We start from the raw sequence: 15004 nt of genomic DNA, 5'->3' as shown, positions 1-15004 counted from the left end.
CAATAAAATCTGTGAAGTTCATGATCATCAAGTGTCACTGCTTGTGCAGGTATATTTGGACCAAATACGGAGTATTCACAAACACACAGTGTTTTTTCCTTAGTTTCTCCCCCCCCCCCTTAAAGAAGATGTCTCTTTAAATATCAAGAGTACCAGTTCGAAAGAACAACTTTCCATTCATCCCAGGTCTTTGTGAGAGTGAAGTTGTTGGAGATGCAGGTGTCATCGTCAGAGCGATGCTTTCCATTTCGCCTCAAGCGCTGAAACAGGACGCCCTGCCCCCCAACAGGGGTGTCCAAACTTTTTCAAAGAGGGCCAGAATAGATGAAGTGGACATGTTTGAGGGCTGACCAAAGTTGTTGAGGTTTTTTTAGGATTGCTGAGCTTTTTTTTTTTAGGATTTTGCCCCAGGACATATACAGTGGTACCTCTGGTTACATACTTAATTCATTCCAGAGGCCCATTCTTAACCTGAAACAGTTCTTAACCTGAAGCACCACTTTAGCTAATGGGGCCTCCCACTGCTGTCGCGCCACTGGAGCACAATTTCTGTTCTCATCCTGAAGCAAAGTTCTTAACCTGAGTTACTATTTCTGGGTTAGTGGAGTCTGTAACCTGAAGCATCTGTAACCCGAGGTACCACTGTACTGCCATGGGGACTAGATTAAATCAACCGGTGGGCCAAATTAGGCCGCCGAAACAAACTTTGGATATGTCTGCCCTAGGATGTCCAGATTGGCATTCACTGTGTCTGTGAAAACAAAGCCCTCAGTGAGGGCAGCTGTTTAGTTCCTGTATCAAAGGTCCTTCGGAAACATATATTTAGATTCCTCTTTTTTATGTGCCTTCTACCGTGAAGATGTAACTATGAAAATGTGCACATGAACAGCACCAGTGACCTCAGTAGAACTTTACTGCTCCATCTGGGCTGTTTGAAAATGTGCTCTCCTGAGTGCGTTGCAAACTTCCACAGGCATATACCGTAACCTCCAACTGCAATAAGCAGGTACTAACTAGCAAGTTGTGAAACTTTGCACTAAACTACTGAACAACTGGACCAGACTACTGTGACTTTCAGACATTTTCAAATTCATGCAGTTCTTTTAATGAACCAAGCAATGTGATAAGAATCACCCACATGGTTGAACACTATGTAGTTTTCACCTCTGAAGTATCACTTTGGTTAAGTTTTTGCCTTTTTAAATCTCTGCCACAAAAGCCACAAATTCTTATAACGGGATATTTTTAGCACCGCTCTGCTTGTGGTTAAGATTCATTTTTAACTTTGCTATGATGGTGGTTTGTATGATACCTTTAGCTCTTAGGCTTACAGACGCAGCCTAAACATGTTTGCTTGGAAATGGGTACCGCAAATTTCATTTTCTACTCAGGAAGCTTGGGGTTTGTAAACTCTTAAGATGCATGTGCTCAGAAGCAACACAATATGCTGAACTTGCAATTTACTTGTTCTCTAGGCATTCCCACTGACAAGGATCCTGTCACTTAAACTTTGGTTTGGCAAAGTTTTGCAGCCTTAGGAATCAGAAGGGACGAGGCATCTCTTTGCAGATTTAGCAGCCTGGCTCTCTGGGCACAAGGGGCTGGGATGAATGCTAAGGTCAGTAGAATATAAACAGGAAGTAAGCATGCTTAGGCTTGAAGCCTCTGAAATGCATATGCTGAACATTCCTGCAGGCACACCTTAGCAACAATTCCTCAGCATCTTAACAACTGGAGCACAATGGCGAGTGGTGGAAATCTCACTTTGAATACAACCGAATATGTGTTAGTCATATTTCTTCTTGTTGCTGCTGCTGTTAATTCAATTTATATACAGCCCACAGATCTCAGGGCAGTTCACAAAATAAAATGACAAAATAAAATCTCAAAATAAAAACAAAAGTCACCCAATAACTCCCCAACACTTTTTTAAAGGGTATTGGATGGTTAAAGAAGAACATATTTGCATGGCACCTTAAGGTGCATAATGAAGGCACCAGGCGAACCTCCCAGGGAATAGCATTCCACAAACGGGGAGCCACTGCAGAAAACGCCCGTTCTTGTGTTGCCACCCTCCGGACCTCTCAAGGAGGAGGCACAGAAATAAGGGCCTCAGAAGTTGATCTCAGGGTCTGTGTAGGTTAATATGGAAAGAGGCGGTCCTTGAGGTATACTTCTCTGCTGGTATCCTCAAGGAGTTGCCTGGTTGAGTTGTTCCATGTGGTCCAGAGATTAGTTAACCCAGATTTGGGCATGTTGAACTTTGTAGCACATGGTGACTATCTCTGAGCTGCTCTGACAAAGTCTCTTGACTTCGTAACAACTCATCAAATCTGGTTGCGGTGCCCAATGCTACATCTGGCCCAGTTTCAAGGGATCGTTTCCTGTTGGTGTGGCCCAGTGAAGTGGACAGGATACTTGCAGCAGTGCATCTGACCACATGCCCACTGGGGCTCCTGCTCTCCCTGGCTGCTTAAAGCTAGCCAGAGTGGGGTGACCAGGTGGGCCGAGGATGTTGTGATTGATGCATCCTCAGAAAGAGTCCACTCCTTAAACAGCCCACACAATGGTGTGTAGTAACTACCAGCCAACACTACTTTTGGGGGAAAGATGGTACAGAGGGTTGTGGTGGAGCAAATGCAAGTGTTCCCGGATGAAACGTCATTCTGGGCTCAGGCCTGGAATCAGTTTTGGTCATCCTGTTGGATGGTTTTTTTACTGAGAGACAGAGGACCCTGTTACTGTTACACAATCTCTCACTGGCTTTTGAGACCATTCAAAATTGTACCCACTTTGACCGAATGTTCAGGATGGGCATCGGAGGCATTATATTACAGTGCTTTCGTTCCCACCTGTATGGTCGAGTCCAAAGAGCAGCACTGCGGAAGTGCTCTTCAACTCCCTGGCACTTGGGCTATGGAGTACTGCGGGGAACACCGAGTTTGATTTCTGGGAAGGTGGAGGCTCCGTGGGTAGGCAGTTCTCACGTAGAGAAGACATGCCAATTGCCTGTTATGGAAATGCAATGTCCCAACAGCACTAAAGGGCTCTACTCTCAAGACATGCAGGTGTTTTAGCAGTTTAAGAATACCTAAAGCTTCTGAAACTTCACACTTTGCTATAAGGACATTGTAATGAACACGTGGCATTTAAGCAGCAGGATTGTATCACAACTGTAGTGGTAGGTAGGTTGTGCGCAAATTGCTCAATATTTGAAGTTTGGCTTTACCAAAACTTGACATTACTTTCACTAGCCCTCGTTTCTATGGTTACCAAATACTGGTATATAATAAGGTCAAATAGTATTTTATTTTCCATTCATGCTCGATTACTAAGGCTGGCATCACCTGTTTTCTGGCTCTTATTCTCTTGGACTTCGATGGCAGCAATACCAGAGAGTCTTCTCTGCAGTGGCCCCCAGGTTCTGGGTAATGACCTCCCCTTCAAGGTGCATTTTACACCATCGTTGCATTCTTTGCAACGATTGGTCATGGCACACCTTTGGTCTTCTCTCCTCCTACACAGCTGTTTTGCACAGCTGTTTTGTTAACTTAATTAGTGGTTAGTTTTGTAGTTTTATTTTATGTTATTAACGACGATTTGTACTTGCTTTTAATTGAGATGCTTTTGTAGCCAACCCTAGGACTATTCAGTGAAGGATGAGTTATATGTGCAAATAATAATTAAATAAACTGGAAGAAACACCATCCATATATGAAATGGTAATGGGGCTTCCCATAGACATTCTGAATTTATAATATTGGCAGCAATTTTCATAGGGTTTGTAAGGTACTGATGAGGTACCCATGACTGAGACGATGGAACAGGAGGCGGATGAGCGACTTAAAGCCACAGTCAAAATCCAAACATTTCAACAGGTATTACCAGGTTACCTCCTTCTGAAATAGCCTTCATGACAGCTTCGACATAGGCATCTGGGTCATCATCGTAGGTAAGCTGTTTCCACTGGGACCAGTCCTTGAAGAATTCTTGATAATTCCGACATTCTGATATTCCGCAGAACAGCTTCACCACTTTGTGGGGGGGCTGGAGAACCTTTTGCAGGCTCTGAAGGACATCAGGGACATAGAAACTCTGCACCAGCTCAGAGGACAGCAGAATAATGATGCACTTGCTGCTCTTGAAGAGGTCCAGCTCCTCGGTGGAAATAGTAGTTCCGCTCTCCACTTGATAGCTCCAGACTTCTTGGCACGAGCGAAAGATGCTCTCAAGGTAGTTGCACCATTCACTGGCGTCGTTCCCATATAGAATCAGCACACTCTGTGCACTGGAGTGTCCTTCTGCGAGGGAATAAATAATGTAAACATTATACAAACGGAATCTTGTTTATTTGTTACATTGCTCAGTTGGTAGAGCATAATCCCACGGTTGTGAGTTTGAGCCCCATGTCAGATAAGAAGATTCCTGCAAGGCAGGAGGTTGAGTAGGGACTTGAACCCTGGTCTCCCAGGTCCTAGCCTAGCACTCGAACCACTACACCTGTGGCTCATCTTAACCTGCCCTAGTTAAATCACCAAGCTTCACAGCAGCGGGCAAGGTAAACAGGATTAGGACAGAAGTGTGTCAATAACGACTACGAACAAACCAGTGTTTGGAAACCATAGAAATGAGGTCTGGTGAAAGCAACGTCAAGCCTTGGTAAAACAAAACTTTTTAGCAATTTGAGCGCAACCAATGCAATTGAGATACAATCCCGCAAACCATTTAGGCTGCTTAAATATCCTAAAATTAAAATGACACATCTTCTGTATAATTTAGCATTCATCTCAGAATAAGTATATATCTTGATCTAGCAGTAGTTACCGTATTTTTCGCTCTATAAGACACACTTTTCCCCTCCTAAAAAGTAAGGGGAAATGTGTGTGCGTTATATGGAGCGAATGCAGGCTGCACAGCTATCCCAGAAGCCAGAACAGGGAGAGGGAGTGCTGCGCAGCGCTCCCTCTATGCTTCCTTTTGGATAGCCCCCGTGAAGCCTCCGTAGGGCAGCGGAACGAAGGCTCCCCGCTGCCCTGCGGAGGCTTTGCGCAGCTCTTGTGGGAAGTGGGGGGAAGGGACAGAGCGTGCAGCTCTGTCCCTTCCCCCACCTCCCAGAAAAGCCCCCAAGAACCATGCTCCCTTTAAAGAGCGTGCGGTTCTTGTGGGAGATGGGGGAAGGTACAGAGGGCAGCTTACTTGCGCGTAGCCTCTTCCAGGCAGGGGGAGCCTTCATCCCGCTGCCCGGGAGAGGCTTCAGCAGCTATCGCAGAAGCCAGAACAGCAAGAGGCCATCCCAGAAGCCAGATCCCTCTTGCTGTTCTGGCTTCTGGGATTCAGAATATTTTTTCTCTTGTTTTCCCCCCCCCCAAAAAAAACTAGGTGCGTCTGATCGTCTGGTGCATCCTATAGAGCGAAAAATACGGTATATCCTCTACCTTTACATTGTGCTGGAAATCGGTCAGTTACATGTGATAAATAGTTGTGAATCATCAGCCTCTAAGTAGTAGTAAATGTGGCAATTCTTTTGGTTCCGTAGACATACGCAGTACATGCTCATGCACGACACATGAACTGATATTATTCTGCTCAAATCGTTGCTGTGTGTTACATGTAATCTACATTCCTTTAGAGCACTGAAAGCACTCTTCATGGAATTATTACTCCAAGAAGCTTTACACAAAAGCATCCATCAGTTTATGATGCAGAAAAAATATATGAGCCTCTCCTTTTGAACATAATATAGCAGGGATTCTCTTACCAGGCAACTGTTGGTTGAAGGAGCTATTTGATCAACAGTAGTGAGATCAATCACAGGAAGTGGTTTTCATTTCCCCATTTTTTGTTAAACTGAATTGTTCTTTTATACCTTTATGCATAGAGTCATGGGATTAACATATAATGTTGATACACTGCTAGAAAACTCAATGAAGTTCCCAGTGATTTCTGGAGCTAACAGCTCAAGCTCCTTCCTGCTGATTGCTAGATTTGGCATTAAAGATGTGCCAATTTCTCACAAAATTTAACAAAAGCTTAGCCATGTGAACTTTAGCACAGCTGAAGTAAAAGAAAGGCTACCATTTATTCAGCTGGCAATGCATAACAAAACATCTTGCAGTGCTAATAATTCACTGCAATTGTTGACAAAAGCTATCAAAGCTTCACGGCTTCTTCAGGAAACTGCACCTTGGAAGAGATCTTTGTGCAAGCTGGGAGAAAACAACTTACCTAGCTTGGAAATCCTGGAACAAACAGCAAGCTGTATAGGATTATACAACACAACAGTCCAACTATAAAACCTTGTTACCTGGTGGCCCTGGCACCTCTATACAAGAGGGAATAGGGTTGGGGTGACAGTCCTCACTTGCTAAAATGGTAAATCCTAGCACAAGCCAATTATGCCGGAAGCCTGCTGTGTGAAAAGCATGGCAGCTTAGATCAATATATTGAATTAACCTCCCAAGGCTTACTGTTTGGAGCTCTTTGTACCCCTTACAATTGCCAGGTGCTAACATGGCAGTGACAACATTCCTGACAAAATTCCTCATGCGACCGTCCTCTACACTTCTCAGAGCGTCCAGTCCTCCAACCCTTCCTTCTCTGCCAACTTTATTCCTTCCAATAATGGCATCCTGTCTTGAGACCTTGCAGGAGATTTTGCGGAGGTTCAACACGCTCAATGGCTCGTCCTTCTTTTATTTCATTCCGTTTCTTCAGCAAGCATTGCTTCCTCAGGTCTCTGCTTTGCGGACAAATCTGTACTTTGTTCCCCATCTGTTATCTACTGCGAATTGTGGCTTCTCCCCTCAATCTACTCCTATACCCTCCAAGTGTCCCAATTTTCCAGGGACAGTCCCAGAATTACAGAAGCTGTCCCGGTTTCTGACTTGATCTTAGAATGTCCCGATTTTCCTTTTTCCTCCCCTTCACATCCCAGAGAACGATTAAAAGTGATGTGTGTATGTAAGTGCAAAAATTGAGTCTTGTTTATACTGGGGGGGAATCCTGCACCAAATGAAGGAAATGGTGAAGCTGGCCGACGAAGCCCTTCCTATAATTTTTAAGGAAAAGGTCACCAATCCACTTTAAATTATTTAATTGCAGGCAACCATTTAAAAGAAAAAGAAAAAAGAAAATGCATTTAGTGCTTATTCCTTTATTGTTAATGGAACCTTGCACTGTCTACTGAGAAGTTAAGTCCCACTGAATTCAACAGAGCTCACTCACAGGTAACTGGGTAAAGACTGGGCAGCCTTACACTGCAATCCTAAGCATTTTTACTCAGAACTAAGTCCCACTGAGTTCAATAGGATTTACTCTCTGGTATGTTCTTTGATCATTCTCTCAGTTTCGGTTGTTGTTGTCACCTGCCTTTCCACCTGACAGGGACTCAAGGCAGCTTGCAGCTAAAATTTTATTTCATTCCATATCTGTTGAAGGTGTTGTCCATAATCCCTTCCCTCACACATTTCTTTACAACAATCGTGCGAGGTAGGCTAAGGTGAGAGGTTGTCATTGGCTCAATGCGGCAGATGAATATGTGTATATGATGTGTATGTTTGCGGCAAGGTCAAACGCGGGAGAAGCTTCCTGGTGCAGAATGTCTCTATTTTTATCGGAGAAATGTTGGAGGGCATGCACTCCCAGTCACGCCATAGCACATACCCTCTCTTGGCCTTATCAGGGGCCCTCTCTCATCAGCCCATTTTTACCTCACACCAACTTCCTTTCTCTCCAGCTCTTCCCTCAGCTATGCTGGCCCTGCACTCCTGTGACCTCAGCCTGCTCTATAACTCAACTTCTGTACCTAAGGCCTATGAGAGGTTCATAACCCCACCAAATGGGGCATGTCCCCATTTTGAAAGAGGCCAAACAGAAAGTGATGGGATATGTTCCCCTTGAGCGGAAGCAGCCCCCGCAGGGAGCAAAAAGGCTTTTAAAAGAACTTTCAGGAAGAGAATTACACGTGGGGAAAGTTTATCTGCTCCCGGGAACCTGGTCCCATGGCGCTTTCAATCGCCCTTGACTCCTTTCTCATTTTGTAGGGATGTAGCACAGGGCTGGCCCAAAACCTTTTGCTTCCTGAGGTGAAAGACAAGATGGCGGCTCTCTTTAGTCAACATACAGAAGCTGACTGGACTGGGAAGTGATTCTGAATTCACTGCTGGCAGTGGGGTAGTATCCTTCACAATGAATGCAGTAGGTTAGCTTGCAGGGGCCAGAATATGTCACATAGGGTACATAGCTCTCTTCCCAGAGGGGAAATAAGAGAAACACCAAGGCAGCTGCCACCACTGGCACCCAGCATCTGCTGCCTGAGGTGGTTGGTTCACTTTGCCTAATGGTAGGGCTAGCCCCAATGAAGCATGACTTGAGCTGGGCTATGGGTGCATTGTGTTCAGCCTTCAAAGAGGCTGTCCTGCAATTTGTGACACCTTTATTTCCCAAGCCTAATGGGTGGACCGGGCTTAGCTGTCTATATTTTGCCATGGTTGCCTGTGTCCAGCTAATACTTCATATTGTCTTGGAAGTATAGGGTGAATAAGAACCTGACTGCATTTGATGTTGAAGATTTGAAATCAGATCTCCCAATATTTTTTATTGGCTTCAAAGCAGCAACAAGGGTCTGCTAAGTTGATCTGAGAATGGAGTGTTGGCATAGGCTTGACACTGCACTAAGTTAGCAGTCTTCTCCCTGCTGTTTTGATACAGCATCAGTCATTCCAGCCATGACTCTTCCCATCATACATGTATAGTAGTTTGGTCCTATGTTGCTAGAACACAGCCATGATAGCTTGGGAAAGCAGGCAAGGTCTTCTCGTTGCATTAAATTATTTGAAATGTGAGCCGCCTTGAGGAATTTGATGCACTGAATGCCAAGATATGCATGCAATAAACAGGAATTAAAATAGCTATAATTTCACATACAGTTGCATTGTACTTCCTTTGTATGTGCTTCAGGGTAATGTGGGTGTGATCCTTATGTGAGAATAGCTCATGCAGCTCGCCATAAGGGACATGCATGAGTTCCCCCTTTGTAAATTACTCTCACGGAAGCACACAGACAAAAAAGGAAGAGAAACTCACTTGTGCTTTCTGCCTCAGACTGCAGTCTTTAGTAGACTTGGGGGTGCACAGAAGACAATTGATTTAAATAAACCTGGTTGTGGCTGGCTTTGCACAGGGCACACATCCTATCCTGCCAATATGTGAAGCCACCCTTGGAATGATGCTCAGTCCAATGCAAACTACCATTCCGCTGCTTACATCGGGCTACAACAACAAGCTCAGCAAGCCTGTCTAATGCCTTTTTTAAATCGGCAGTGCTCAGTCCCCAATTCAGCAGTGGAACTCGGGTGAACACAAGCTGAGAAGTGCTGCCAAGCTCGATCATTTCCAAAAACAATCCCTAACTATTAGTTACCCAATCTGCATATCCAAACAAGAAAGGACCTTGAACTGCTGATTCATAACTGTCAAGATTATTCTGAGTGAGAGTTTTAGAGGCCAGCATGGGAGGGAGGGGGGTAGCTTCAACAGCCCAAACTTTTAACACCCTGACTACATATGACAGTCCAGGTAAAATTATATGAGAAATCTAACAATAAGCAATTAAGGCTGCAGTCCTCTAAACCCTACTGGAGTCAGTGGGATTTGCTTCCGAACAGACATGTATACAACAGATTGCGCTGTAAGACTGCAGTTCTTATTTGACAGCAAGCTTAATTTAGATGAGCAAAATTTATGAGCTAATTCCCCGAATAAATATGCACAGGATCAGGATGGTAACTACAGTGGTACCTCGGGTTAAGTACTTAATTCGTTCCGGAGGTCCGTTCTTAATCTGAAACTGTTCTTAACCTGAAGCACCACTTTAGCTAATGGGGACTCCTGCTGCCGCTGCGCCACCAGAGCATGATTTCTGTTCTCATCCTGAAGCAAAATTCTTAACCTGAAGCACTATTTCTGGGTTAGTGCTTTCTGGGTTAGTGCGGAGTCTGTAACCTGAAGCGTATGTAACCTGAAGCGTATGTAACCAGAGGTACCACTGTAGCAATCTTATGCAGAGACAGTCATTCTTAACGTCACTGAGCACAGGTGCGCCTAACTATGCATAGAACATGACTGTGTGCAGCAGCACAGTTAGCTGGGAGGAAGCCCCACTGGATATATAGAGCTTGCTCTTGAGTAAACATGCATAGGATTGGGTTCCAATACAGTACTACAATCCTAAGCATCTGGTAGGACCTGAAGTCTTTAGGGCATTTCCTTCCGACTAAACATACTGCAACACTGGATCAGCAGGATGTATGAACCAACATACACATCTATATAATAGTTGGAAAAGTGATCAAGTAGGACAGACGGGGGTCTAATTGTCCCACCTGATCTGCATCGATTTGGTGAGATTGGTCAAAGCGCACTTTTAGGGCTTATATTGCCGAGGTCAAACTGACCAAGCAGCCGGGTCTGGGCCGGAGAAAGGAAACATGGGGCCCGTCCAAGCCACCAAGGCAGTGGCGTAGCGTGGGGGGTGCAGGGGGGCCCGGCCACACCGGGCCCAACATCTGGGGGTTAGGGTTAGGGGGCGCAAATCCACGGGTTAGGGGGCGCAAATTACTTGCCTTGCCCCGGGTGCTGACAACCCACGCTACGCCACTGCACCAAGGGCTTCCGAGGTCCTCGGGGTGGCCACCAGTTTTTTCGGTTAAGGAAGGCGCCTCAAACTTTAACATCGCAGAACCCAACTCGTGCTCCCCCCCCAAACCTCTACAAGGCGGTCTGTAGGGCGGCGAAGGGAGCTTGTGAACCCCCAGGCGGCTCTGCCTAAGTCCCCTTCGCCGGGGCAGGGAGGCGTCCGGAGAGGCGCCTCCGGCTTTGCGCGCCACGGAAAGCGCTCCTCAGAAAGCGCACTTACCTGGAGCTGCCGCCGCCGCCGCCATGCCGGACTTCTTGGCCTCGGGGAAGCCGAGCTCCGGCCGGCAGCCAGAGGAGGAAAACCGACGGGGCGCTCCCGCTAATCGCGCGGGGCGCCTGGCCCCGTCGGCGCTGCGGGACAGAGAGGGAGAGAGAGAGAGAAGCGGAAGGGCTGGCTCCCTGCGCGCCTCTGCAAGAGTCTGGCTGAGGGCGGAGACCACTTCCTCCAGTTCCACTTTCTCCTGCACGAAAGTAAATGGGGGGTGGGAGCCAACCGCTTCTCGGGGGGTGGGGAGGTGGGAGATTCCCCGCTGTGGTATATCACCCTGACGTCCTCTGAGAAGGATGGATTTTTAATTTAATTTATTTTTTTAAAACATAGCCCGGGGAAATAGACCCCTGCCTTGCGTTACCATACAGTACTAATATGCAAAACAAAACTAGCACATCCTCCCCCCCCCCCCCGGTGTGGAAAAGTCTGGGCTATGCTATTCTTGATGCGTGGGGGTTTCATACTTTACTTTATGAAGGAGGTGTTACAACACCCCTAATAAGAGGGACAGGTTATCCTATCAGACCGAACACACACTTTTACCTGTGGTTGATTTTGGTCTTGGAAAGGCAGTGCCCATCGTTGGCCATCTCGGAGCAATGCACTCAAAAGGGTGTTTATTTATTTGATTTATAGACCACCTTTTATCCAAAGATGCCAGGGCAGTGTACAACATTATTATCATTTATGGAGCATAATAATAATAAAATAATAATGCAGAGCATGAGAATAACAGGCCATAGATTATTTAATGGCCAAATGCCTGGGTAAAGAGGAGCGTTTTCACTTGGCATCTAAAGATATGTAGTGAAGGTGCCAGGAGAGCCTCCCTGGGGGGGAGCATTCTACAATCAGGGAGCCACCACTAAAAAGGCCCATTCTTGTATTGCGCCCCCCCCCCCAATCTCTCAGAGAGGAAGGACATAGAGAAAGGCCGGGGATGACAAACACAGAGTCTGGGTCATGTATTGATGTCCTGAGCCATGTAAGGCTTTATAGGTTGGAACTAGCAGTTTTAATTGGGCCCGTTAAATAACTGGCAGCCAGTGCTGATTTTTGTTACAATTATATTCACTAAGCATTTAGAGGCAAACTGCTTTGATATTTTTTCTACAAACAAGAGATATATAAATTTTATGCAACAAATGAATTGAATTGAATTTGAAATTTCTGAAACAATATGACAAATAAGGCATCCTTTGAAATTTGCACTTATCCATATTTTGCACTGCGTTTCTCCAACCAACCAAAGTTTAAAAAATGGGATATAAAGTGAAAATAACATACAAAAAATGCACTATATAGGGGGGAATTGCTTGTAAAAATGAGCAAATTAATCAAAACTTATGAATATTTAATCAGAAATTGCAACAGAAATGTGAAGAACTGAATTTTAGATCAAAAAAATGAGAACCCAAGAGACCAAGATTGAAAAATCCTTCAATCCCCAGATCATTTGTGCTATGCTCCAGATCTCATGCCCCCTTGACATGATTTTTTTCCCTGTGCTTATTACACTTTTGGGCACAGTGCCAGGGAGACAGACCGCCTTCAACCTACCAACCTAATTTGCTCAGATACCTAGCTTTGCATATATAGTGTATATACAAATTTGTTTCATGAGGCTGTGCTCCCAAGTCTTAAGTATCTAGCAAATATCTCGGTAGTGGCGCCCACCCTGTGGAACGCCCTCCCATCAGATGTCAAAGCAATAAACAATGACCTGACATTCAGAAGACATCAGGGAAGTTTTTAATACGTGACATTTTAGTGTATTTTTCATCTTTGTTGGAAGCCGCCCAGAGTGGCGGGGTACAAATAAATTATTATTATTATTATTATTATTATTATTATTATTATTATTATGTCCTTGCTGTGAAACAGCCCATTGTATTCCTGCTTTAAAATGCTCTTATTTTCACAATCCTTGATGGGTGAGTAATACCTGTTTCTTCTGTATATCCTTCCGTCTGATACTACTTTTCTTCCTTCCTTCCATGCTGGTCTGGTGCCCTATACTAACCCATAGGATAATAATAAGAGCTTGTGTTAGTGGTTGCCAGCCTAACCTAACAATTGGGCCAGTCTGTTACAATGCTTACTTAGGAGTAAGTTCCCTATGATCCACCTACTTCTGTAAACATGCACACAGGGTTATGCTATGAGTCTTTTGCAGCCCAAGCATTACACAAATGAATTTCACGGAGTCCAGCAGGACTTACTATTATTATGTATTGTTAGATCCAAAAAAAATTGTTAGTTGCTTTATCTTGCCCAGGGCAACCCAAAGCAATTTACAATAAACAGGCAGACAATATACCCCCTATTGTTATGTTGAAAACAAGAGGAAAGAGAAATACAATAAAAACATCCCATCCATTTTCTCTCATATAAGCCTCAGTTGTTGTGAACAAAATTTCTAAGTCATATTAAGCAAAGAATTGTCAGACTAGAACCTGGGAGCTCTGGATTCAAATTCCAACTCAGTAACAAAGCCCACTGGGTAGCCTTAGGCCAGTCACTGTCTCTCAGCCTAACCTACTTCACGGGGTTATTGTGAGACTAGTATGGAGACAGGGAGACATTACCCTAGGTTCCTTGGTGGATTATAAATACAGTGGTACCTCAGGTTACAGACGCTTCAGGTTACAGACTCCGCTAACCAAGAAATAGTACCTCGGGTTAAGAACTTTGCTTCAGGATGAGAACAGAAATCGTGTGGTGGCAGTGCAGCGGCAGCGGGAAGCCCCAATAGCTAAAGTGGTGCTTCAGGTTAAGAACAGTTTCAGGTTAAGAACAGACCTCCAGAACGAATTAAGTTCTTAACCCAAGGTACCTTTTTTCAGTCAGAACTCAGCAGAACTCAGTTCTGGCATCTCTCAGGTGGGCACCATTGCCATTATAAGAGAACATGGAAGGCATTCATGGTGAGTTCCGATACCTATTTTTCTAGAAAAATAGTGCTGAATAGAATATAAATAAGTAAATAATCTGGCATATGCACTTCTCAACACAGGCATATCCAGGGGGGTGCAGTGAGGGGCAGCTGCCCCCCCAAATCAAGTAAATAAATAGAAATACTTAACTAACTGACCAATTTTATCACAGATACCCCCTGTAAAATAAATCCTGGCTACACCCATGCTTCTCAACCCATATAAGTGTTTAGTTCTGCCGTCTCCCAACCTAATTTTGAGAATGATAAAGGCGCTTAGCATTATCTGCAGCCAATATTCCTTGGAATGTCTGCAGCTTTAAACCAGTTTAGCTCTGGTTCGTGCATCAGTGTAAGTAAGAAAGAGCATTGCTAGCCAAATCAGAAATCCTTCGAGTTAAGGACTCCCGTGGCACAGATTTTCCCTTTGGGCTACCATTGAAACCCTAACGGGAGCTCGCCACCTACCGCCTTTTCCAAGGTAAAGAAAGAAGTAGTCCACGTGTCGGCCGTCAGGTGTTCCTGGACTACATTTCCCATCATCCCTGGCGATATGAACCATACTTGCTGAACATGCTATATCCATCTATCCACAAACAGTTCAATGGTCGTCTTATATTCTCGCGTAGCAAATAACTAAATAAGTACCGTGGGTTCGACAACCGAAACATTCATTTCTGAAATCAAGACGCTTTGAACTTCCCGATCGTTTACGCGCTGCGTAAAATCCCACCGCGTCGGCGCAAAAACCCCAAAGGTTGCGCCAAGCCGCTGGCGGAGCTGCTTTTTTTTATAAGTAATAATAATAAAAATAATGTGCCCAATTAAAACCCCAAGATGCCAGACGTCTCTCTTTTTAAAACAATCCCAAAATAAGGGGACGCCAGCTCTCGCTTTAGTTAGAGTAACGGGGAGCGAGAGCGAAAAGTCGATTGAATTTTGCGCGGTGTCCCTTGATACTTTCCCCTATCTATATGTTTTGGGGTGGTGGGGTTTGTTGTTGTTGTTGTTGTTGACGGGAGCCACTGCTTTTCAAATAAATGAAAAGTAGAATGTGTGCTCTTGTGCACGCGCACGCTCGCGCGTCTCCGCGCGCGGCGTTT

The 15004-nt window shown here is 44.9% G+C and overlaps 1 protein-coding gene across 3 annotated transcripts in view; it reads right to left on the bottom strand.

The window, feature by feature from the left end:
• The window catches only part of PIK3AP1 (phosphoinositide-3-kinase adaptor protein 1), a 44353-nt gene extending 29353 nt beyond the window's left edge, over positions 1–15000 (bottom strand). Inside the window, exons 1-2 of one of the 3 annotated variants that reach the window (XM_083738311.1) lie at positions 14370–15000; positions 3894–4301 (exon numbers count right to left, since the gene is read on the bottom strand). In XM_083738311.1, coding sequence (XP_083594437.1) covers positions 3894–4301; positions 14370–14487 — 526 coding nt within the window. In that variant the 5' untranslated portion in view covers positions 14488–15000. Of the gene's footprint in view, positions 1–3893; positions 4302–6304; positions 6561–10915; positions 11163–14369 lie in introns of those variants that run through there. The other 2 variants (XM_083738312.1, XM_083738310.1) reach the window with 2 other exon arrangements.
• Positions 15001–15004: the final 4 nt, after the last annotated feature.

The sequence above is a fragment of the Podarcis gaigeae genome (assembly GCF_964106915.1).
Source record: "Podarcis gaigeae genome assembly, chromosome: 5".
NCBI lineage: Eukaryota > Metazoa > Chordata > Lepidosauria > Squamata > Lacertidae > Podarcis > Podarcis gaigeae.
The sequence above is the reverse complement of the archived record's forward strand: the minus strand, read 5'-3'. Positions and strand labels throughout refer to the sequence as shown.